General features: G+C 37.9%; 1 protein-coding gene across 3 annotated transcripts in view; it reads left to right on the top strand.

The window, feature by feature from the left end:
* The window catches only part of ATIC (5-aminoimidazole-4-carboxamide ribonucleotide formyltransferase/IMP cyclohydrolase), a 30,839-nt gene extending 5,296 nt beyond the window's left edge, over positions 1–25,543 (top strand). For 2 of the 3 annotated variants that reach the window (XM_060152171.1, XM_060152173.1), the window contains exons 5-16: positions 991–1,079; positions 1,384–1,535; positions 1,868–2,024; positions 10,284–10,409; positions 11,251–11,358; positions 12,188–12,273; positions 13,284–13,373; positions 15,888–16,016; positions 21,474–21,566; positions 22,735–22,917; positions 24,831–24,986; positions 25,312–25,543. In XM_060152171.1, the coding sequence (XP_060008154.1) occupies positions 991–1,079; positions 1,384–1,535; positions 1,868–2,024; positions 10,284–10,409; positions 11,251–11,358; positions 12,188–12,273; positions 13,284–13,373; positions 15,888–16,016; positions 21,474–21,566; positions 22,735–22,917; positions 24,831–24,986; positions 25,312–25,431 (1,489 nt within the window). In that variant the 3' untranslated portion in view covers positions 25,432–25,543. The remainder of the gene's footprint in view (positions 1–990; positions 1,080–1,383; positions 1,536–1,867; positions 2,025–10,283; positions 10,410–11,250; positions 11,359–12,187; positions 12,274–13,283; positions 13,374–15,887; positions 16,017–21,473; positions 21,567–22,734; positions 22,918–24,830; positions 24,987–25,311) is intronic. The other variant, XM_060152172.1, reaches the window with a different exon arrangement.

Genomic DNA, 25,543 nt, shown 5'->3' with positions numbered 1-25,543 from the left:
TTTCATCATGAATGAGTTCAGTTTTATCAGATGCTTTCTGTGCATCTATTGAGATAATCAGGTGGTTTTTGTCCTTTATTTTATTGACATAGCTATTACAATAATTGACTTATAGATATTAAACCAACCTTACAGTCGTGGGATAAACCATACTTTGCTGTGGTGTGTACTTCTTTTTATATTTTACTGGATTCAATTTGGTAGTATGTTAAGGACTTTTTGGTCCGTATTCATAAGATACTGTTCTGGTTGTTTTTGTGTGTGTGTGTGTGACGTTTTGTCTGGTTTTAGTATCAGGCATTGGGAAGTGTTGCCCACCACCCCCCCTTCTGTTTTTCTTTTTTTGTTAGTTTTTACCAGTTGTGCTTATTTCACTGGGGAACCTGCCCACATATCTCCTCACATTGCAGCCCTAGGGGTGGATCTCTGTTTCACTGGTGGTGAATTTTAGATCAGGTCTGTCCTTTAAATTGCTCTTTTGTCCTTTTACAATTATTGTGTATGACCTTTCTGAAGACAAAACAAAGATTTCCCCTTTAGAATGACCTATCATTTTTCATCATTTTACACAATCCACTGGAAATAGAGTGTAAAATCCAATGTCGTAGATAATGGTGATCACATTCCAAATTGAGGATATTATCGGTAGCTTTGTATTTTATTTCAGTTAAAATTTTGTTTTTAAATTTTGATGGCTTGATAGGACAGTGGGAAGCTAAGGTGACCCAAGCAGCAACATTGCAATATGATTTGGAGGGAATAATGTGTATTGAGAGCATTTGCTGACTACAGCCCCTTCTGTATACCTATGCTCTTGCAAATGTGGGAGGTCCTGATGTTTCAGAGTAACTTTAGAACTTTAAAACGTCAGGCTCACAGTTGATCTTTTAGGTCTTAAGGGGTTTGGTCATGTTAACAGCTACTGACTGAGGTGTGTAAACCATGGAAGTTTGAGTTTTTAGTGACAGCTGAATTCCTCTTTGTTTTTAGAGTTGTCGTTTGTAATCTGTATCCCTTTTCAAAGACGGTGGCTTCTCCGGCTGTAACTGTTGAAGTGGCGGTTGAGCAAATTGATATTGGTAAGTCGGAAAAACCATATTTGAAGACTGCTGGAGGAGACACTTCTTTACACTGTAAACAAGATGACTCTTGGACGTTCCCTATTGAGGGCCTAGCAGATAGTCACCGCCCCCAGATTGTGTTCTGGGATGACCGATTCATCGATATTTTCTGAGCTCTTTCTCTGTTTAGAGATTCATCTGGCTTATTTTTCTCTTATTTTTAAGGCAAGAACTATAGTAGAAAGTACCTATGCGTACGGTGACTTGATTTGAAAGAGGTGAAACTGATAAGAAAATGCAAATCGTCTTTTGTTCTTCAAAGGGGGAGTAACCCTGCTGAGAGCGGCAGCCAAAAACCACACTCGAGTGACAGTAGTGTGTGAACCAGAGGACTACGCGGCTGTGTCCTCAGAGATGCAGGGCTCCGACAGCAAAGATACATCTTTGGAGACAAGACGCCAGTTAGCCTTGAAGGTGCGGACATGCTTTTATCTAGTTCAGTGCTTGCAAAACCAACAGTACTCAGTTCTCAGCAGATTACATCACCCTCCAGGGTTCTGCTTGGAGCTGCTATCCTTCTGTTGTAAATGCGAAGACCAACTATCGGAGAGGTAGTCTGTCAAAAGATTGAAAGAGAAATGGAAAGGGAATAATTCTTTGTGCTATTTATTATTATTTGGTGTCTTTCCTGCACAGGCATGTGTGCGGGCTGTGGGTTGTAGTTTGATATATACTACTTATAACCATTTTTACCTCACTTTCAGAAATACTGCGGCTATTTTCACAAATCTTAACTCTTATTCTAGGCTTTCACTCACACGGCACGATATGATGAAGCAATTTCAGATTACTTCAGGAAAGAATATAGTAAAGGAATATCTCAGATGCCCTTGAGGTATGGAATGAACCCTCATCAAACTCCTGCCCAGTTATATACCCTGCAGCCCAAGCTCCCAATCACAGGTAAAAGCTGAGCGTTAACGTGGCACAGTTTGCCGTGTCTGGATGTGTGTGTCTTTCTCTCTATTGTATCAGGTGTGATTCAGTTTTTAGAAGATAAAGTAAATTACGTAGTACCTCTTATAGTTGCCTGAAGTTTGAGCTGTCAGTGGGACTTGTGAACAAAGAATATTGAGATAATCCAGGGTTCTGGAGAGAAGTCAAGTTGAAGATACAGATTCGAATGTCTGGTGTGTAGATGGTTTTGAAGATGTAGGACAGGATGGGGTGGCTGAATTTTGGAGAAGACGGTCAAGACCAAACCTTGATGTGGCAGTGGAGAACCATCAGAGAACCTACAGAGTTTCAACCAGTCGGAATGCTGCTGAGAGCAGTAGCTATTTGATTTGGGAATGTTACAAACACAGTTTCCTTGGAATGATGGATCTGGAAGCCCAGTTACAATGGGCCAAAATAGGAATGTGAGGTTAGGAAAGAAGAATGATAAAGATAATTCTTTGAACAGAGAAATTAGTCAGGGCTTAAGGATTTGTAGAGTTATAAGAGGGATTTTACAGTTTTTGGTTCTGTTTTGTTGTTAAGGTGGACCATTTAATGAGCAAGCACGTCCTACTCCCTGGTAGAAGGGAAGAGTGGGTCCAGTGGGCAGAGGAGAGACTTGTAGGTGTGAAGACTTCGGAGGGTTGAAGTTGGTGGGGGGCTGCCCTGGGTGAGAGCACGGATAGCTTCCTTCAGGCACTGAGAAGGCAAGCTCAGAGCGCACATTGGTAGATTGGTGCTGTTTACTCCCTGTTACCAGCGGAGAGAGGGGAGGAGAGAGAAGCAGTGCAGGAAGTTTAAGGAGCATTTAAAATACTCTTTTCTTTGCTCTTGACAGTCGGTAAATTTTATTACTACTTTGCCTCAGATATATTTTGAATCTTTTCTAATGCTGCCCAAGCCCGTGTGCTCAGCCCTAGAGTTGTGTGTGTGTGTGTGAGAGAGGGAGTGATGTGGATGACTGGTTTTCTTGTGATTGGAAACGAGAAGAGTTCTGTTTTGCTTCGACTGTTTAATAAATTAAACAACTTTAAACATTTCTCTATAGCATTTTCTCTTGTGTCTAAAGAGTTGTTAGTGTCTTTGGAAATTTGATAATTTGAAGGGGTTATTCTAACTAACTGAAATGTTTCAGAAGCCAAGTTTTCTCCCACTTACCACAATTAGTCTAAAGTATAAAAAAAGGGAGATGGGGGAGTTTTATAAAAGATGTCTCATTTAATTTTTGCATGTTGTATGTCTTATAGGATATTTTACTTTTGTTGTTTACTGTTTATTGCCTATTTTGTTTCTTCTATGCCTCTTGCATAAGCTCCATCAGAACAGTAATTTTTTTGGCCGCACTGCACGGCGTGTGGGATCTTGGTTCTCCAACCAGGGATTGAACCCATGCCCCTGCAGTGGAAGTGCAGAGGCTTAACCACTGGACCATCAGGGAAGTCCCCTAAAAGAGCAGTTTCAGATTTACAGAAACATTTCCCAGAAGTACAAAGAATTCTCATATGTCCACCTTCCCCCAGTTTCCCCTGTTAACAACTTTGCATTAGTGTGGTACGTTTGTTACAATTAATCAATATTGGTTCGTTATTATTAACTAAGATCAGTAGTTTAGATTCAGAATATGTTGTACATTCTACAGGTTTGGGCAAATGTATAATGTATTCGCTGTGAAATTTTCCTACATAATAGTTTTACCACCCTAAAAACTCCTCCCCTTCCACCCCTCTAACCCCTAGCAACCACTATCTCTATACGTTTGCTGTGTTCCAGTATCATGTACTTGGAAACATACAGTATATAGCCTTTTCAGACTGATTCTTTAACTTAGCAATATGCATTTAAGTTTCCTCCTGTGTCTTCTGGTAGCTTATTACCTCTTATTGCTGAATAGTATTTCCTTGTGTGTGGCTGTACCGCAGTTTATCCATTCACCTTTTGAAGACATCAAGAATGTTCGGACGCTGTTGGGCAGTTTATGAATAAAGCTGTTATAAACACTTGTGTACATGTTTTTGTGTAGACACAAGTTTTCAACTCATTTGGGTAAATACCTAATATTTTCTATCGTATAATTCTGTTGTGCATTTTGTTTCCTTTCTAACTCCACCCGTAAGCTCCATGATGACAGTAACTTGGGTTTTTTTTGTTTTTTTTTTTTTAATTCAAAGAGCATTTTATTGTTTGGAAGAAGTATAGAGAAACAGATTAATGTTTGAATTTTTTTTAAATTTTTTTATACTGCAGGTTCTTATTAGTTATCCATTTTATACATATTAGTGTATATATGTCAATCCCAGTCTCCCAATTCATCCCCTGCAGCTCGCTTTTCCCTCTTGGTGTCCATACATTTGTTCTCTACATCTGTGTCTCTATTTCTGTCCTGAAAACCGGTTCATCTGTACCATTTTTCTAGGTTCCACATACATGCGTTAATATACGATATTTGTTTTTCTCTTTCTGACTTACTTCACTCTGTGTGACAGTCTCTAGATCGATCCAGGTCTCTACAGATGACACAATTTCATTCCTTTTTATGACTGAGTAATAATTGTGTATATGTACCACATCTTTATCCATTCATCTATTGATGGGCATTTAGGTTGCTTCCATGACCTGACTATTGTAAATAGTGCTGCAGTGAACATTGGGGTGCATGTGTCTTTTTGAATTGTGGTTTTCTTTAGGTATATGTCCAGTAGTGGGATTACTGGGTCATATGGTAATTCTATTTTCAGTTTTTTAAGGAACCTCCATACTGTTCTGCATAGTGGCTGTATCAGTTTACATTCCCACCAACAGTGCAAGAGGATTCCCTTTTCTCCACACCCTCTCCAGCATTTGTTGTTTGTAGATTTTCTGATGATGCCCATTCTAACTGGTGTGAGGTGATACCTCATTGTAGTTTTGATTTGCATTTCTCTAATAATTAGTGACATTGAGCAGCTTTTAATGTGCTTCTTGTCCATCTGTATGTCTTCTTTGGAGAAATGTCTATTTAGGTCTTCTGCCCATTTTTGGATAGGGTTGTTTGTTTTTTTAAAATTGAGCTGCATGAGCTGTTTATATATTTTGGAGATTAATCCTTTGTCCGTTGATTTGTTTGCAAATATTTTCTCCCATTCTGAGGGTTGTTTTTTCATCTTGTTTATGGTTTCCTTTGCTGTGCAAAAGCTTTGAAGTTTCATTAGGTCCCATTTGTTTATTTTTGTTTTTATTTCCATTACTCTAGGAGGTGGATCAAAAAAGATCTTGCTGTGATTTATGTCAAAGAGTGTTCTTCCTATGTTTTCCTCTAAGATTTTAATAGTATCTGGTCTTACATTTAGGTCTCAAATCCATTTTGAGTTTATTTTTGTGTATGGTGTTAGGGAGTGTTCTAATTTCATTCTTTTACATGTAGCTGTCCAGTTTTCCCAGCAACACTTACTGAAGAGACTGTAATTTCTCCATCATATATCCTTGCCTTCTTTGTCTTAGATTAGTTGACCATAGGTGCGTGGGTTTATGGCTGGGCTTTCTATCCTGTTCCATTGGTCTGTATTTCTGTTTTTGTGCCAGTACCATATTGTCTTGATTACTGTAGCTTTGTAGTATAGTCCAAAGTCAGGGAGTCTGATTCCTCCAGCTCTGTTTTTTTCCTTCAGGAATGCTTTGGCTATTTGGGGTTTTTTTGTGTCTCCATACAAATTTTAAGATTGTTTGTTCTAGTTCTGTAAAAAATGCCAGTGGTAGTTTGGTAGGGATTGCATTGAATCTGTAGATTGCTTTGGGTAGTATAGTCATTTTCACAATATTGATTCTTCCAATCCAAGAACATGGTATATCTCTCCATCTGTTGGTATCATCTTTAATTTCTTTCATCAGTGTCTTATAGTTTTCTGCATACAGGTCTTTTGTCTCCCTAGGTAGGTTTATTCCTAGGTATTTTATTCTTTTTGTTGCAGTGGTAAATCGGAGTGTTTCCTTAATTTCTCTTTCAGATTTTTCATCATTAGTGTGTAGGAATGCAAGAGATTTCTGTGCGTTAATTTTATATCCTGCCACTTTACCACATTCATTGATGAGCTCTAGTAGTTTTCTGGTGGCATCTTTAGGATTCTCTATACGTAGTTTTATGTTATCTGGAAACAGTGACAGTTTTACTACGTCTTTTCCAATTTGTGTGCCTTTTATTTCTTTTTCTTTTGTGATTGCTGTGGCTAGGACTTCCAAAACTATGTTGAATAATAGTGGCGAGAGTGGATATCCTTGTCTTGTTCCTGATCTTAGAGGAAATGCTTTCAGTTTTTCACCATTGAGAATGATGTTTGCTGTGGGTTTGTTGTATATGGCTTTTATTATGTTGAGGTAGGTTCCCTCTATGCCCACCTTCTGGAGAGTTTTTATTATAAATGGGTGTTGAAATTTGTCAAAAGCTCTTTCTGCATCTGTTGAGATGATCATATGGTTTTTATTCTTCAGTTTGTTAATATGGTGTATCACATTGATTGATTTGCATATATTGAAGAAATGCATCCCTGGGATAAATCCCACTTGATAATGGTGTATGATCCTTTTAATGTGTTGTTGGATTCTGTTTGCTAGTATTTTGCTGAGGATTTTTGCATCTATATTCATCAATGTTATTTGGTCTGTAGTTTTCTTTTTCTGTAGTATCTTTGTCTGGTTTTGGTATCAGGGTGATGATGGATGGTGGTGAGTTTGGGAGTGTTCCTTCTTCCACAATTTTTTGGAAGAGTTTGAGAAGGATGGGTGTTAGCTCCTCTCTAAATGTTGGATAGAATTCACCTGTGAAGCCATCTGGTCTTGGACTTTTGTTTGTTGGAAGAGTTTTAATCACAGTTTCAATTTCATTACTTGTGATTGGTCTGTTCATATTTTCTATTTCTTCCTGGCTCAGTCTTAGAAGGTTATATCTTTCTAAGAATTTGTCCATTTCTTCCAGGTTGTCCATTTTATTGGCATAGAGTTGCTTCTGGTAGTCTCTTAGGATGCTTTGTATTTCTGCAGTATCTGTTGTCACTTCTTTTTCATTTCTAATTTTATTGATTTGCGTCCACTCCCTGTTTTTCTTGATGAGTCTGGCTAATGGTTTATCAATTTTATCTTCTCAAAGAACCAGCGTTTTTTGTTTTATGTCATATTACCTTATTTATAGCATTCACTGGTATGTTTGTAGAACACAGATTTTTTAAAATGCAAAAAAACCCAAAAAGAACCAGCATTTAGTTTTATTGATCTTTGCTCTTGTTTTCTTTGTTTCTATTTCATTTATTTCTTCTCTGATCTTTATGATTTCTTTCCTTCTACTAACTTTGGATTTTATTTGTTCTTCTTTCTCTAGTTCCTTTAGGTGTTAGGTTACATTGTTTGAGATTTTTCTTGTTTCTTGAAGTAGGCTTGTATTGCTCTAAACTTCCCTCTTAGAAATGCTTTTGCTGCATCCCATAGGTTTTGGATCGTTCGTGTTTTCGTTGTAACTTGTCTCTAGGTATTCTTTGATTTCCTCTTTGATTTCTTCAGTGATCTCTTGGCTATTTAGTAATGTATTGTTTAGCCTCCATGTGTTTGTGTTTTTTCCCCCTGTAATTGATTTCTAATCTCATAGCGTTATGGTCAGAAAAGATGCTTGATGTGTTTTCAATTTTCTTAAATTTACTGAGTCTTGATTTGTGACCCAAGATGTGATCTATCCTGGAGAATGTTCTGTGTGCACTTGAGAAAAAAGTGTATTCTGTTGTTTTTGGATGGAATGTCCTGTAAACATCAATTAAGTCCATCTTGTTTAATGTGTCATTAAAGCTTCTGTTTCCTTATTTATTTTCATTTTGGATGATCTGTCCATTGGTGAAGGTGGGTGTTAAGGTCCCCTACTATTAATGTGTTACTGTCAATTTCCCTTTTTATGGCTGTTAGCATTTGCCTTATGTATTGAGGTGCTCCTATGTTGGATGCATAAATATTTACAATTGTTATATCTTCTTCTTGGATTGATCCCTTGATCATTATGTAGTGTCCTTCTTTGTCTCTTGTAATAGTCTTTATTTTAAAGTCTATTTTGTCTGATATGAGAGTTGCTACTCCATCTTTCTCTTGATTTCCATTTGCATGGAGTATCTTTTTCCATCCCCTCACTTTCAGTCTGTATGTGTCCCTAGGTCTGAAGTGGTTCTCTTGTAGACAGCATATATGTGGGTCTTGTTTTTGTATCCATTCAGCGAGCCTGTGTCTTTTGGTTGGAGCATTTAATCCATTCACATTTAAGGTAATTATCGATATGTATGTTCCTATGACCTTTTTCTTAATTGTTTGTGTTTGTTTTTATAGGTCCTTTTCTTTTGTGTTTCCTGCTTAGAGAAGTTCCTTTAGCACTTGTTGAAGAACTGGTTTGGTGGTGCTGAATTGTCTTAGCTTTTGCTTGTCTGTAAAGCTTTTGATTTCTCCGTCAAATCTGAATGAGATCCTTGATGGGTAGAGTATTCTTGGCTGTAGGTTCTTCCCTTTCATCACTTTAAGTATATCATGCAACTGCCTTCTGGCTTGTAGAGTTTCTGCTGGGAAATCAGCTGTTAACCTTATGGGAGTTCCCTTGTATGTTATTTGTCTTTTTGCCCTGTTGCTTTCAATAATTTTTCTTTGTCTTTAATTTTTATCAATTTGATAACTATGTGTCTCGGTGTGTTTCTCCTTGGGTTTATCCTGCCTGGGACTCTCTGCGCTTCCTGGACTTGGGTGGCTATTGCCTTTCCCATGTTAGGGAAGTTTATGACTATAATCTCTTCAGGTATTCTCTCGGGTCCTTTCTCTCTCTCTTCTCCTTCTGGAACCCCTATAATGCGAATTTTGTTGCGTTTAATGTTGTCCCAGAGGTCTCTTAGGCTGCCTTCATTTCTTTTCATTCTTCTTTCTTTATTCCGTGATAGTGAACTCCACCATTTGGTCTTTCAGGTCAGTTTTCTGTTCCTCTGCCTCAGTTATTCTGCTATTGATTCCTTCTAGTGTATTTTTCATTTCAGTTATTGTATTGTTCATCTATGTTTGTTTGTTCTTTAATTCTTCTGGGTCTTTGTTAAGCATTTCTTGCGTCTTCTCGATCTTTGCCTCCATTCTTTTTCCAAGGTCCTGGATCATCTTCACGATCATTATTCTGAATTCTTTTTCTGGAAGGTTGCCTATCTCCACTTCATTTAGTTGTTTTTCTAGGGTTTGATGTTGTTCCTTCATCTGGTACAAGTCCTCTGACTTTTCATCTTGTCTGTCTTTCTGTGAATGTGTTTTTCGGTCCACCGGCTGCAGAATTGTTCTTCTTGCTTCTGCTGTCTGCCCTCTTGGATGAGGCTATCTAAGCAGGTTGTCGATGACAGTAATTTGGGAGGGACTGTTTTATTCACTGATAGTATCCCAAGTTCCTAGAACAGTGCTTAACATTGTAGTAGGCACTCAATAGATGTTTGGCAAGGTTTTGTTTTTAAAAGTATGTGCTATCCAAAATAACACAAAGGAAATGAAATTATAAAGTTGTTTTTAATTAGTGGCCCACTAGTTTTGTGTGTGCACTGAACTTCTTATAAATGTTTATTCACAAGATTTTGGCTTTTAAAAATCCTGCCACTGTTAAGAGAATAGGCAGTGAAAAAGTTGTAGTCTCCTTTTTAACTGCATTTCAACTTTAGACTGAGTGTAGCGAGTCTGGTATAAAAGAAGAGAAACCCAACACATGTTTCTCCCTCCATCTCTACCACCCACGAAACTCTTGCTTTAGTTTGTAACATTATTTGTTAAACTGACAGGACTTACAATTTAAATTTTATACTATAAATTGTACAGTAAAGTTGCCACAGTTGTTTGATCTTATTTCTGTACTGAAGTGGATCCCTGATGACCACTAGTCTAGTCGTACTTTTTTCCTGTTCCTGAATTCTTTGTTGATTTATTTATGGATTGGCTGGCTTTGGTCCACCAGTGGTGTGTGCACACGTATGTGTTCATGCACCTCTGTGGTGTGTGTGTGTTTGTTGAGATGGGCTCAGACTCGGGTGCTTTATTCAGTCTCAGCAAGTTCTTGTATGTTCGTGTATATCTGTTTGCCTCTTCATTATACTTTATTTGCAACATATTTGTGCAATCTTTATATATGTGTTTTTAAAATTTTTCTAGGAAATGTACACATATCTGATCTTATTGACCTGGCTTGTTAATGTGTATTTATATTTTTATATGTAGTTTTGAATGGAGCCCCTGGATTTATCAACTTGTGTGATGCTTTGAATGCCTGGCAGCTGGTGAAGGAACTCAAAGAAGCTTTAGGCATTCCAGCCGCTGCCTCTTTCAAACATGTCAGCCCGGCAGGTAAAGCACTGCCCTCTGGGATTCTCTGGAACTGTTCAAAATACACTTTTTAAAAAATTTTTGGAAGTTTGACAAGACTCAAAAGCGAATATAGACATTCTGTGAAGTCTGAAACCACTTTTGTTAATAACAGTATCAGTGTAGTAACTGGATAAAATCTGATAACAATACCATGCGCACATGTCTTTTACATATATATAATATGTAACACTATTATGAGATAGGAAGGTCAGATAATAGTTGTATTTGTAGTGGAAACATGTTTTAGAAAATAAAAGTGATGTTGCTGAATGCAGTGTGACTAAACTAAACATTTTTCCACATGGTTGAGAAGTTAACTGAGTAGAGACACAAGTTGTTCTTATGGCACTCTTAACTTTTTATGGCCATTGTATGAGAGACCTTTGTTCTTCTTTGTTTAAGTCAGCTGTACAGCTTAGTTATTTGTGTCACCTACTGACAATTCAACACATAATTAGTTCTCAGATAGTTTTTGGATATGAAAACAATGGGAGTGGCAGAGAAATAAACAGTGTGTGATATCAAGCAGGAAAGAGTGTCAGCAATGAATTACAGTAGCTTCATACACGCCTAGTGTTGGCAGACTCAAGACAGTGGCTCTGTTTTCAGAGGCTGGAGAAGAGATTCCCCCCGCCTCACCCTCCCCTGCAGTTATATTTTTGGCATTTAATTATCTGGCCAAACAGGTTTTTGTTTAATTTGGCTCAAGCACTAGAAATTATGCTATATAGACTAGATGATGTTTAGAAAAATGTCCTGATTTAGGAATTAATAAGTAGTCACTTGAGATTTTTGGTTTATTTATGGTTTTCTATACCAGGCGCTGCTGTTGGAGTTCCACTCAGTGAAGATGAAGCCAAAGTCTGCATGGTCTATGATATGTATGAAACGCTCACACCCATATCCACTGCATATGCAAGAGCAAGAGGTCAGAAGAATAATAGCGCTTTTTCTGTTGTTTTTTTTTTTTGAGAGGAAAAGCAATATTTTATCTTAAAGTAGTAATATCCTTTGTTTCGTTATAGGATTTCAAATTACCTTAATCTGTTTTTCATTAATACTTCAGAATGACTATATGAGAGCCTTGGAATAAATTTGTTTATAAAAGTGTGTGTTAGTTTTAGTATTTAATGTGATAAAGGGAAGCACAATTGGAATTTGGTGCGTGAAGTTTCAGATTAGACTATTGAATGTATTTGTATCGCTAAATTTAAGTTATATGGTTATTTAAGTACACTGAATTTTGTTAAAGTTATATTTTATATAATCACAAGTATCTAATGCATGAGCTTAATAACCTGTGAATATTATTGTAAAGTTAATGGGAGATTATTGAGACACTTTCTCATGGTTTACTTTCTACCACAGGGGTTGGCAAAGTGTGGCTCATTGGCTAAATCCAGCCCACCACCTAGCTTTGTAAATGTAGTCTGGTTGGAACAGGGCCACATAGTATTGTCGGTGGCTGATTGCTAACCACAGTCTTGGAGGTGGAACAGGGTCACGTGGCCGCAAAGCTTAAAAAATATTTACTATCAGGCCCTTTACAGAAAAAGTTTGCTGAATGTTGCTCTAGGAGGTAAAATGAAAGCATATTTCTTATTGATTATTTCAGTTAAATGACTTATTAATCTATTGTTTAAATCTTAGTGAAGTTAGATTTTATATGATCACATTGGGGTTTGTTGAACATTACCTTTTTCTGTATAAGGATGGATAATCTGTGATAAATACTGCATTTTAATTTTTATTTACAGGGGCTGATAGGATGTCTTCCTTTGGTGATTTTGTTGCATTATCTGATGTTTGTGATGTCCCTACTGCCAAAATTATCTCTAGAGAGGTTAGTGGACATTCTGTATCTTGTCCCATGCATAACTAAGTAGAGCTTAATTTGTTCATAGTGTTTATTGAAACCATAACCTATAATATTTGTATTTGGCTATTGTGATCAAGTTTTATGTATTTAATTCTTTAAAATTTTCTAGTAGTCATTGTCTTAATGCCAGAGTTACTGTTTCTGAAGAATAGAGGATGCTATCTTGGATGGTGACGTAATAGTGAACCTGGCTGTAAACTTTCATTCGGTCTGTAATGAAAGAGACTGTATAGTGAGGGGAATTATAAACTACTCTAAAAAACTAACCCCCATCAATTGAGTACCAAACAGGCATTCCGGAAAGGTGGGGGTGGGGCTGGGGAGATAGAGAAGAAGATGAAGGAGATCAGATGCCTCGGAGGGAAACAAACAGTTAGCAGTTAAGGCTAACAGGGCCTGTGACTTGACAATATTTAGTTGCTTTAGGGATCCTTACCATCACCCCTGCCATCCCCAGCTGCCGTGGAGCTGGTGTGCTGCATTATAGGTTATACAGCACGAGGCTTTGGGGTGTGAGCTATGACTTTCGTATCTTGATAATGTGTTAAATCTGATTCCCTCTGACCTCTTTTCTTGCTGTTGAGGAGCCTGCCTTGCCTCGGGTCATTTAGCCAGGTTTTGGCAGAGCCAGAATTAGAAGAACATGCTCTTTCTAGTACAAAACCTCCCTGTGAACAGAAGAGTAAAAAATCATTTTTCTTCCTAAGATACGTGTATTACAGCGAATCACTCATATATTCTTGGTTAAAATTGAAACAGACAACCAGAAGGACAGCCAGTGAGATAAGATCAGCTGTAGAAAGTTGTATTCTAGCATAGACTTACCTTTTCCAAGAATAGTATTTGTATTATCTGGTGGAGGCAGTAACCAGAAACTGCTACGGCATTATTTACGACAGATAATTATCTCTAGATTGTTTAAGAGGTGTTCTCTAATTTTTTAAAATAGAAATTAATATGTAATACACATATAGGTATCTGATGGTATTATTGCCCCGGGATATGAGGATGAAGCTTTGAAATTACTTTCTAAGAAGAAAAATGGGAACTATTGTGTTCTTCAGGTTAGTGCAACTCATGTTTGAAACAGTAATTTGCTCTTCTCTTTTGTCTCTTTTCCCCGTATTTAATCTTTCCTTTATACTGGCACCCTTCTAATTTATCCTTCTTTACTATGGTTTTTTTATCCTTAACCCTGCAAATTTTTTCTTCCTATTAATTTTTTGGGTTTAAGATCAAGATAGCTTTCCTGCCCTTACTTTTCATTTCTTTAAAAATAATATATTTAATGTGGTTTCCTATTCAAAAGGTATTGAAGGTTATTTGATGAAGTCTCCTCATCCTTCCCTTCTGCCGCTCTGTTACCTTTTTTAAAAGTAATAGTCTCAATTTCTTGCTCACCTTTCCTGAAATATGTCGTCTGTACATATTCAGCAAATATTTGCGTTTGCATTTCTTCTTTTTCTCCCCACTGACACAAATGCACACTGCTTCATCATCTTGGAAGTTTGTCCCGTATCTGTGTATCTTATCTAGCCAGTCACCAGTCTTTAGCTATTACACATACCCTGCAGTGAAATAAGCTAGAGGGAAAGTCCTGAGAATAAAATTAGGACTGGGTTGCAGACTGTCTGTATTGGTGACTTTGATAGATGCTGCTCATTTTAAGGTTGTACAACCAATTTTATGTCTTAATGGGAATGTGTAAGGGTGCCTGTTTCCTAACACCTTTGCTAGCATCAAGTTTTTAAACATTTTTATCTTAGCAGTTATAGATGAAAATGGCATCTCATTGCAGTTTTAGTTTCTTATTGTGTGTGGGTGAACATCTTTTCACATTTAAGTGTTTTTACTTCCCTTTTATGAACTGTCTGCCCATGTTCTTTGCCTGTCTTTCTAATAGATTGTTGAGTTTTTTCCTTACTGATTTTTACAAGCTCTTATACTTAAGGAAATTAGCCCATAGTCTGATCATAAATGGATAAAGCAAAAAGTTATTTGAATTGAAAGTTAAAATTCATAATACTGTTTTTCAGAAGGTATTAATGTAAAAAAAATTTTGTGGAATCCAAATTCCATATATTGAAAGTTATTATTCTTCACTTTAAGAAACCAATAATTACATGGTTCACCATAGACTCCATGTCAGCTTTTCAAGGAAAGAAAACAAAAATACCACATTAAATGTAATACTTTTTAAAAAGCTACTTGACAGAAGTAGCTTTTTTTAAAGGTACTTAATCATTCAGTTAGCTGCCACTGTATTTTCACTCTTAACTGTTTTTTGTTGTTGTTGTCATTAAGAGTAGTAAGTACTTCTGGCTATTAGCAGTTACTTGTAGCATCATGAAGAATGTTTTCCAAATCCTGAGCCTGACCCTGATCATGACCTCTTTAGCACCGGACAGTATCATGTTTCAGGGTGTCAAAAGAACACCAGGGCTTCCTCACTATTCTGTTTATTTGAGAGGTTTTTTTATGACATCAGTTAATAGGCGGGCACATCTCAGTTTTAGAAATTTTATAATATAAAGGGAAAAGGACCATTTTAGAATTCAGGAAAATGCAGATTAAGCAGAATTAGTATGAGGTCTTGCTTATAAGTTACAGATATCAGTGCTTTCTAAATCAAAGATCATCCAAAGGTTAAATGAAGAAATACTGTCAAATTTGGAAAAATGTCTAGGGAGAGAGTGGTCTTATGCAGGTTATTCCCATGTCTTACTATCATTTCAGTTAAAAATTTGGGAGAGGAAGAAAGCAATGAATGACATATTCCTTTTCAAATAACAAAGACACAGACTACAAATGCTGTTCTCTCTCTTTTAACTTTGTTTTGTTTTAGCTTTGGCTGTGTTGGTGCTGCATGCGTGCATTCTCTAGTTGCGGCGAGCGGGGGCTACTCTTTGTTGCCGTGCGTGGGCTTCTCATTGCGTTGGCTTTTCTTGTTGCAGAGCATGGCCTCTAGGCACGCGGGCTTCCATAGTTGTGGCTCGCGGGCTCTAGAGTGCAGGCTCAGTAGTTGTGGCGCACGGGCTTCGTTGCTCCGCGGCATGTGGAAACTTCCTGGACTAGGGCTTGAACCCTTGTCCCCTGCATTGGCAGGCGGATTCTTAACCACTGCGCCACCAGGGAAGCCCACTCTTTTAACTTTTAATCTAAGTCTTAATTAAGTATTTGTAATAGATTCTTAGAAAAAATTAGAGGTTAGTTTTTGTGCCACTGCCTATTTGTTAGCATATGTTTTAGTTTTTTTTTTTTTTAAGAAAAAACCGTATGTATAGTGCTTTCAGTTACTGAAACCAGAAATGCTCTGTTGGCACCATTGGTTCTAATGTTTGGTATAAGTTACAAAACCCTATAAGATTATAAAACCTATAAAAATTTTTGGAGCAAAATATTGATGCCTGACCATTCTATTACACCCATCCTGAAATGATCTTGTACCTGCCTAAGTTAGAAAAAATGCATATAGCCTTGCTTATAATGAAATATCTTGAATATAAATTAAGTGAAAAATTTTGAGGGATGTAGACATATTTTTTACTCTTTTAACTCCTTAACTTTGTTTTATTTAGATGGACCAGTCTTACAGTCCAGATGAAAACGAAGTTCGAACTCTCTTTGGTCTTCGTTTAAGCCAGAAGAGAAATAATAGTGTCATCAACAGGTCATTATTTAGCAACATTGTTACCAAGAATAAAGATGTAAGTCTGAAAATATCTGAACTGAATACTAGTAATTCAGTAGATCTGTTTTTTGTTTGTTTGTTTGTTTGTTTGTTTGCGATACGCGGGTCTCTCACTGTGGTGGCCTCTCCCGTTACGGAGCACAGGCTCCGGACATGCAGGCTCAGCCGCTCCACGGCATGTGGGATCCTCCCAGACCGGGGCAGGAACCCATGTCCCCTGCATCGGCAGGCAGACTCTCAACCATTGTGCCACCAGGGAAGCCCAGTAGATCTGTTTTTAATATTTATATGCTTATGCATTTATTAAGGCCCATATTTAAAACTGGTCGATATGCAAAGAGCTAGCTCATCTCTGAGTTGTCAAGTAAGTTTGAGAACTCAAAAAATGAACAGAAGGCCGTATTAGAAACTTCTGTGCATATGTATATATGTAGTTATTTACCTTCAATTCTACATATATGGGATCATGTCTTTTATAAATCTGTTCTGTAACTTGCCTTTTTTTCTATGCACTGAGCTACAAATGTGTTTATATATCAAGAAAGATAGATCCACATCTTCATCTGAAAGGCCATGTGGCAATCCACGTACTATGATGGATATTTAAGTTGTTTCCATTTTCAGTGATGTGATGGGTGTTTTCACATAGTCACGATTTTGCTATTGTCCTGTTGTCATCTTTTAGAAGGACATATTCCTAGGATAAAAATGGTTTTCTTTTTGTATTTACATGTATTATATCAATTAATATGCACAGCTCCCTCTGGGCGGGGTGTGACTACTGTCAACTCTATTGTAAAGATTACAAAATTCTGACAGAGAGGACAGTTAAGACATTTGCCCAAGGTTATACTATAAGGAAATGGATGAGCTAGTAGTACTTGTTTTTCTGAAATCCCTTAATTGGGCCTTCAGTTTTAAAGGATATTTTTGCTGGGTCTAATGTTGGCTGTACTTTCCTTTCAGTACTTCAGATGTGTAACTGACTTCTTTGTTTTCTGGTCTTACCTGCTGGCGTGGCTGGTGTTTTTGATTGCATGCTGGGCATTGGATATTGATGAAATAAAAATTCATATTTTAAGGCAAGGCAAGAAAAATTTAAACATGAAGCTTTTTCTTTGGCCTCCTCCTTCCCCTCCAGCATGCACTGTGCATCTGCATTATGTGTTAACCAGGCTTCCCCAGTGGCAGAAATACCTGCTCAACCATAAAGCTCAATTTTTCTTCTTCTGGTGCCAACCACGTAACTCCTTAGAAGATAACATTCCTTTCTCAATCCTGTGAGGGGTCACGATGAGCCACTACTCTGCCTTGTGTATGCAGACATCTTTGGTGAACTTTATGTACAGTGCCAATATATCAGTTCCCTTAAAGAAAGTGATTGGTACAGAGCAGACCGGTCAGACAAGGTGGGGAGGTTCTGGGCTGCACCTAGTGGAAGTTCTTAGCTTAAATACTTATGACCTTATTAATATTACTAGCTATTTTATTTCTATTCTGCCTATTTTACAAGATTGTTGTTTCTTCCAAATATGTGACTGAGCATTTGATAAAAATAACGATGACTAGGGGAGTTGAAATGATTGACCAAATACATCTTTCTATAAGATCAGTGATTATAATAGTGTAACTATAGATATGGGAAGAAGCAACAAGAGGGAACCATTTCCTGGACCATAATAGACTAGTAAGTCAGGTGGTCCAGAGGCTTTTGGTTACTGCCAAGAGGGCCTAGTCCAGTAATGGCCCATCGAGTCCAGTAATGGCCCATCGAGTGGCTTATCAGCGAAATCCTGGCCTGAACTGAAGGAGCATTCCTAGCACCATGGGACAAATTAGTCACAAAATGCCTCCCAAACTTTGGTTGAAATTAAGACCAAAAGGGAGGGGATCGTAAAATAAAGAATGTCGCCCACCATCCAGTTTTGCAAGAATCAAGTCTTTAGCCACTGCAGTCACTGAAAGGAATTCAGGGTGAGGTACTCTGTGCTCTGGGAAAACTGACAAAACTGGCCCTCAGATAGTTATATATTTTCAGGAGATTTTGTGAACCCAGTTTCTTGTATCTTCCCGTACTTAGGAAAGCACTTACAACCATTAATTAGGATGTCTGTTCCTCGAGAATAGCAGTAACCTTCTGCCGAGAAGTGTGATTGATTGCACGTGCCCCTTCATCGAAATCACGTATATACTGGCCACCCCCCTTACCTATTTGGAACAGTTCTCAGATCTTTCTGAGAGACTGTCTCCTGGGTTCCTCAGGTTGCCTCAAATAAAATTTTCCATATCTTTTGTAGGTTGACTATTTGATCAGTTTTTTGGTCTGCAATATGAAAGAACCATATAGATATTTTGAGGGTCTGGATGGTGTTTTTTTCCCTTTATAGAGTTGACTTAATGCGGGGCTTAGCTCATTTACCTCTTAGTTACTGCCTTGCAACTTGGAAAATGCCTTGAGGGGAAAAGCATCATCACATTCATTTCTTCCAGCTTCCTTTATCTCTGGGGTCTTTGCCTCTTGCCTCTCAGTACTTGATATTTTATGAGCTCTGTATTCAGGTTTTCTATTTGTTCTTAGAAAAGGATTAGTCTCTTAAGAAGTCATTTTGTAACAAGTGGACGAGTTGGCTATTGTTTCCCGGTCTGAATCCTGCGACTTTAAGTAGAATGCTGAAAATAGGCTTTAAAATCTGTATCAGGATAGTTCTGTTAATAAACATATAGTGATTAAGACATGATCTTTGTTGGTTTACTGGTTATTCTTTCATTTTTATCTTTGAAACTTAATGGTGCCCTGAAGTGAAGGAACATGTAGGAATCATATATAGAAAGATCTTTCAGTCCTTTGGAATCCACTACTTTGGTCAAGGCCCTGAGGTACTGGGGTAGCAATGTTTTTAAGCAGCTCACAGTAAAATGAGACTCTTTTTTTTTTTTTAACTTTATTAATCTGGCTGGTTAATGTATTTTTTAAAATACCAAAAGGGTATTGAGCTCGATTCCATGGTACCCATGCTGACAACTGTGTCTACCTATTGAGACTCTTACTTTTGTAAGTTTTCCTTGTAGTTTTATAGGTATTGGACTGATTAATTTAGTAGCACTTGATAGGTTTTGTGCCTCTGGCTGTGCTAGCTTGGATATTTTTACAAGGGTTTGATTTTAATCTTTTATCTACATTCTTTTGTATTTGTTCATATGTATTTTTAATGGAAATTTGGAAACCTAAGGATGAGAATGATGGTATTATCCTCCTTTATATTCCCCTCCCTTCTTTTAAAACAGGTTTTTATTAATATTCCAGCCTCAAAATCATCAGATTATACTATTAGGTCTAGAATGGTTTCAGTTCTGAGGAAGCCGGAGAAGTGTAATGAGTGTGTGTTGAGTATTAACAAACATGCTTGAATTTTTCTGTCTTCTCCCATTTTTCTTGAATAATGCTTCAATTTGTTTTAACTATATGTGCCATGTTTATTACACTGGATTCTCTCACTCCCACCTCTTGACATGTCTCATAGTCCTTGATCCTAACTCGGGATACTAGGGTTATATTTGAAGCTAGGCAGCTAAGAAGGCTGGCTTTTGTTATTAATCTTTCTTAGAACCAAAGGAATAAAATGTATAGTTGGCAAAGAGCAAATACAGATAGAAAAGGATATACTATCAATACATCAATAGTACCTTAGAATAATAAATTCTTAAAAAATTCTAACAGTGGTTTTTAAGCTTTTAATTTTGAGTTTAAAAAGTAAAAATTATAGATACACATGCAGTTTTAAGAGTTCCCATGTATCTTTTACTCCATTTCCCCTAATGGACAGTGTCTTGCAAAACTGTTAATACAGCATCACAACCTTGATAATTGACATTGATGCAGTCAAGACACAGAACATGCCCCTCACTACAAGGAGGCTTCTGTTGCCTTTTATAGCCACAGTCACTTCTCTCCTGCCTCTGCCTCCTCTGTAACCTCGGGCAACTACTAATCTGTTCCCCTTTCTGTAACTTTCATTCATTGTACATTCATGAACAGGTTTTTGTATGAACATAGTTTTCATTTCTCTGTTCTAAAGACACAGGAGTGTATTTGCTGGCTGGCATCATAGTTGCATATTTAGTTTAAGAAACGGCCAAACTGTTTTCCAAAGAGGCTGCATCATTTTATATGTTACACCAGCAACATACGCACGATCCCAGTTTCTCTGCATCCTTACCAGGTTTCGGTGTTGTCGCTTTCCTATTAGATAGGTGTGTAGCAATACCTCATAATTTTAATTTGCCTTCCCTAATGGCTAGTGATGGACATTTTTTCATGTGTTTATTTGCCATCTGTATATCCTTTTTCTTCAAATGTCTCTTCATGTGTTTTGCCCATTTTCTAATTATGTTTTTATTCTTGTAGCTGAATTTTGAGAGGTCTTTATATATTGTGAATAGTAGTTATTTGTTGGATATGTGGTTTGCAAAATATTTTCTCATGGTCTGTAACTTGTCTTTTTATCCTCTTAATACAGGATTTTTTCTAAGAGCAGAAGCTTTAGTTTTGATGAAGTCTGACTTAACAGTTTTTCAGTTAGATAATTTATCAGTTAGCTGTGCTTATATTTTTTGTCCGCTTAGCATACCAACGTAGATCATTATTATTCTTTTCAATTTGTATTTGCTCTTTATATTAAAGATAGTGACATTTTTAGTTATAGTAGTTGTTTCATTCTGTTTGAACCGGTAGTACATAATACCTTTTTGAATACTTTCTATGTAGAATATTCTAGGCAAACCAAAAAATGATCCTAATTTGGTTTTTCCTGAGCAGTCTTGGCTGTATGTGCATCACAGTTATTTGTAGTGTCTGTGAAAATTACTCTCAGTGTTTTTTTGTTTTGTTTCGTTTTGCGGTACGCGGGCCTCTCACTGTTGTGGCCTCTCCCGTTGCGGAGCACAGGCTCCCGATGTGCAGGCTCAGCGGCCATGGCTCACAGGACCAGCCGCTCTGCAGCATGTGGGTTCTCCCCGGACGGGGGCACAAAGCCGTGTCCCCTGCATCGGCAGGCAGACTCTCAACCACTGCGCCACCAGGGAATGTTGTTTTTTGAACATAAATTTTATCACGTCTCCAGTTATTCGGTGCTACTGTGATAGAGAAAATACTGTTTGGCAGTTTTGGAGTGGTTATGGTATTTCATATCTAGTGTGATACGTAAAGAGGCTTAAGCCAAAGTTTGTTGCAAAATGGCATCAGTCTGAGTTTGTGACGTATTAGGCGTCGCACAGAGTTCCATGACAAACACGTTAAATATGATTCTTTCAGTAAAACATGATAGTGTCTCCTATGAACAGTTAATTTCACTCCCTCATTTGAGGGATAGAACTATATATTATAGGTCTGTTATAAGGGACACATAAGATGCTAAAAGTTAAATGAAGGTTTAAAAAAAAAAAAAGCCCCATTTACCATTCTGTGTTTTTTTAGTTGCCGGCATCTGCGCTCAGAGACCTCACTGTGGCCACCATTGCTGTCAAGTATACTCAGTCTAACTCCGTGTGCTATGCCAGGGACGGGCAGGTAACCAAGCTGTCAGACTCACCTTGGGAGGACTGTTGTTTTGCAAGATGATGTTCAAAAATCCATCCGTCTTGGGAACTAGACTGCTTGAAAAAGAAAATTTGCCAAGTTTTTCTCTTCTCGGTTTGTCAGTATTTACTCAGTAATGAATACAAAGTATCTTTGGAACTAAGTGTTAAAATTGTTCTTATTGCTTCTTGCCTGGAACGAGTTGGCACGTTTTGGGTTAGGGGACAATGGTTGCTAGGGAACTAGTTTTTTTGCCCCCCTCATCCCTATCGGTAGCATTTCCAGTGAAGAGAGAGTAGAACATACTGCCACCCACTAGCCCATCGTTTTGCAGCATAAGGGTATTTTTATTTATACTTTTAATGTTATTTTACCAAGAATCTGTAGACTAAGTTAACATGATGAAAAATCTGGTTTACTGAGGCATAATTTATATACAGTAAAATTCACCCCTTTTAACTGTAGAGTTTGACCAGTTTGCACAGATTATGTAGTTGTTTGACCGTGACCACTACCACAGTCAAAATATTGAACATCTTTTACTATCTGATGTTAAGCTAGGTATTTAACTTTTCCTAGTTAAAAGCCATAGGATGCAGGACTGAGCTGGCTCATCACTGGGCCTCTCCTAGCTCTAGGATAAACCTGGTTTTGCTGTGGCTTTAGCACTGTTTCTTCTCATAGTGTCTTGAGCTCCTCTCTAGCCATTTGTTAAATTATTTGGCCCATAAGTAGGAGGGGAGGATGGATGTTAATTGGCATGTGACCTGGAAGACCCTTTCAACTTCGGAATTTAGGTGATTGCCTACTGTTGCAAGATTGCTAATCTGTAATACCAAAAACCTGGGAGACTGTGGCTACTTGTCTGATAAGTTCCAGCAAGACCACGCTTCACTACTGATGTCCAGGAGCTCTAGAAACTTCCAGATATTAATTAATAGCCATACCTCAAATTTCACTGAAGAGGTAAAACATATAAATAATAGTTAAAACATGTTACACTTAACCTTTTTAATGACTTTAAAATTATTTGTATTTCTCTTATTTCAGCCTGATTTTCTTTTCCCCCCACAAAATTGATGGATTTGGGGGAATATGCACAAAAGATCCATTGAGAAGCGTGTTATTCATTTTAACGTCTGTGTTCTTCATTCTTCAGGTTATTGGCATTGGAGCTGGACAGCAGTCTCGGATACACTGCACACGCCTTGCCGGGGATAAGGCAAACTATTGGTGGCTTAGACATCACCCACAAGTGCTTTCCATGAAGTTTAAAACTGGAGTGAAGAGAGCAGAAATCTCCAACGCCATCGATCAGTATGTTACTGGAACCATCGGAGAGGTAAGGGCTGTCGTTGAGTGTGGGTGGAGTGTATTAGTATGTTTACCCTTTCTGTGTAACAGACTATCTTCATCACTACAAAGATAAAAGATATTTTTCTTGAAGTTCTGTATTATCTAAATTTGCTAATCTAAACTTCTTCTGTCTCATTTACCTTTGGCGTTCTTTATCCCTTTCTGACACTACAGATCATATGTCTTTTTAGATTATAACCACTGGTTTAGTTTTGTATGTTTGTACCTCCCTTGTTGATTGTAAGCTTTTTTTTTTTTCCTATAAATTTATTCATTTTTGGCTGCGTTGGGTCTTCATTGCTGCGCGTGGGCTTTTTCTAGTTGTGACAGGCAGGGGCTGCTCTTCATTGAGGTGTGCAGGCTTCTCATTGCAGTGGCTTCTCTTGTTGCAGTGTGTGGGCTCTAGGTGCACAGGCTTCAGTAGTTGTAGCACGCAGGCTCACTAGTTGTTGGTACATGGGCTTAGTTGCTCCACGGCACGTGGGATCTTCCTGGACCAGGGCTCGAACCCGTGTCCCCTGCATTGGCAGGCGGATTTGTAACCACTGCGCCACCAGGGAAGTCCCTATAAGCTTTTTTTTTTTTTTTAAGATTTATTTGTTTGTTTGTTTATTTATTTGGCTGTGTCGGGTGTTAGTTGCAGCATGCAGGCTTCTCTCTAGCTGTGGCGCGTGGACTCTCCAGGTGTGGTGTGTGGGCTCTAGAGTGCGCAGGCTCAGTACTTGTGGCATGCGAGCTTAGTTGCCCCGTGGCATGTGGGTTCTTAGTTCCCTGACCAGGGATCGAAGCCACGTCCCCTGCATTGGAAGGCGGATTCTTAACTACTGGACCACGAGGGAAGTCCCTGATTATAAGTTTTGATGACAGGGGCTGTTTTTCATCCATCTTGGGTGTCTGTCACAGTGCCAGTCATGGTGCTTACTATGTGATAGGTGTGTATTTAACATTGCATACAAATTACTTGATAGCAGGTAACAAATGTCCCTCTACATTTTCTACAAGCTCCATTAACAACTCAGTGTACTTGTGTTATATTTCATGTTCTTTAATGTTTTCTACTTTGAAGCAGGTATATGGGAGCATTAAAATTGCAAGTATTAGGTAGCCTGCTAAAAGAATAGGATTTAGCCCAGTTTCTGGAAATAGAAATGCTTAACAGGTACTGGATGCAAAACACAAAGAGAAGCTTGGTAATCAAAAACTCAGTGGTCTTCTGAGGGGGCGAGTCAACTCCCCTGGGCTGTCCATTCAGGGATAGGAATCCATCACATGATCAACAGGTGTCGTTGCAGAGTGTGCTTTGTAACCAGGAAACGCTTCAAATAGCTTTTTTAAAAAATTACTTCAATATTTGCTTTTTCTGCTTGATTATTACACAACAAATTGTGCTGTAAGTCCTGGAAGAGAACTTATATATGTGAGTAAGAATAAAAGTATGTTGTTTAAGCCTTTTGGTTTAAACCCTAAATAGAAGTACTTTTTAAAAATGAACACTGTTGCGTCATGTTCTGGTTGGTCTATTAGACTGACTCTGTACTTAAGACTAATTATTGTAGAAATGTACTTCTAGAAATTATCTGTTTCCTTGCTTGCTTTGATACAGGGATATAAAGCAGTAGATTTAACTTAGAGATTAAAGAACAAAATATATTTGGAATAAACTGGCTTGTAAATGGTACAGTCTTTATTTGGTACACTTAAGATTAATTTTCTTCCTTAATGAAATGTTATACAACATCAAAAAAAGGTTCTAGAAATATGGACTTGGATATAAGTGAGTCATTATTTATAATTAAGTCCTAGGAAAAATGCCCAAGTGTTTTTCTGGCATTCTGATTTGTATCAGATAGTACTGAAGATGGTGTAAAACCTGTCTTTCCCCTCTGCCCCCACTTATAGGGTGAAGATTTGATCAAGTGGAAGGCACTGTTTGAGCAGGTCCCCGAGTTATTAACCGAGGCAGAGAAGAGGGAATGGGTTGACAAACTTAGTGAAGTTTCCATCAGCTCTGATGCCTTCTTTCCTTTCCGGGACAATGTAGACAGAGCTAAAAGGGTAAGTATGGAATTGGTGTGTGTATGGATTTGGTCATTATGCAGCAACCATTTCAGAGATGCTGCTTCTGATTTTTCAGTTCTGTGAGTTATATTATATATCCAGGCTATGACGATGTGACATGTCAGTAACACCTAGAGTGTTATTTTGACTTCTCCTTTTGTTGTATGGACAACCCAAATCCCGTTATTTTGCCTCTTGACCGAATAAGTCTGCAGCGTGAATCATTGTTAGCTTGCACTTGTTATTGGGTGTGAGGGGTTGATTCTGGACGTGTTTTGGCACGAGGCTGTGTTTTGAGAGTCCGTCTCTGTCTCCCCCTCAGAGTGGCGTGGCCTACATCGCTGCCCCTTCCGGTTCCACTGCTGACAAAGTTGTGATCGAGGCTTGCGATGAGCTGGGAATAATCCTCGCTCACACGAATCTCCGGCTCTTCCATCACTGACTTCTTCACGCATTATTTTATACCCTGCCTATGTGTAGGTGAAAAATCACATATGGAATTTTGAAAATAACCTTTTTTAAAAAATAAAGCGTTAAATTTTAATAATCTTGGA

This window comes from Lagenorhynchus albirostris, chromosome 6, assembly GCF_949774975.1.
Source record: "Lagenorhynchus albirostris chromosome 6, mLagAlb1.1, whole genome shotgun sequence".
NCBI lineage: Eukaryota > Metazoa > Chordata > Mammalia > Artiodactyla > Delphinidae > Lagenorhynchus > Lagenorhynchus albirostris.
This window is presented reverse-complemented; position numbering and strand designations above follow the sequence as displayed.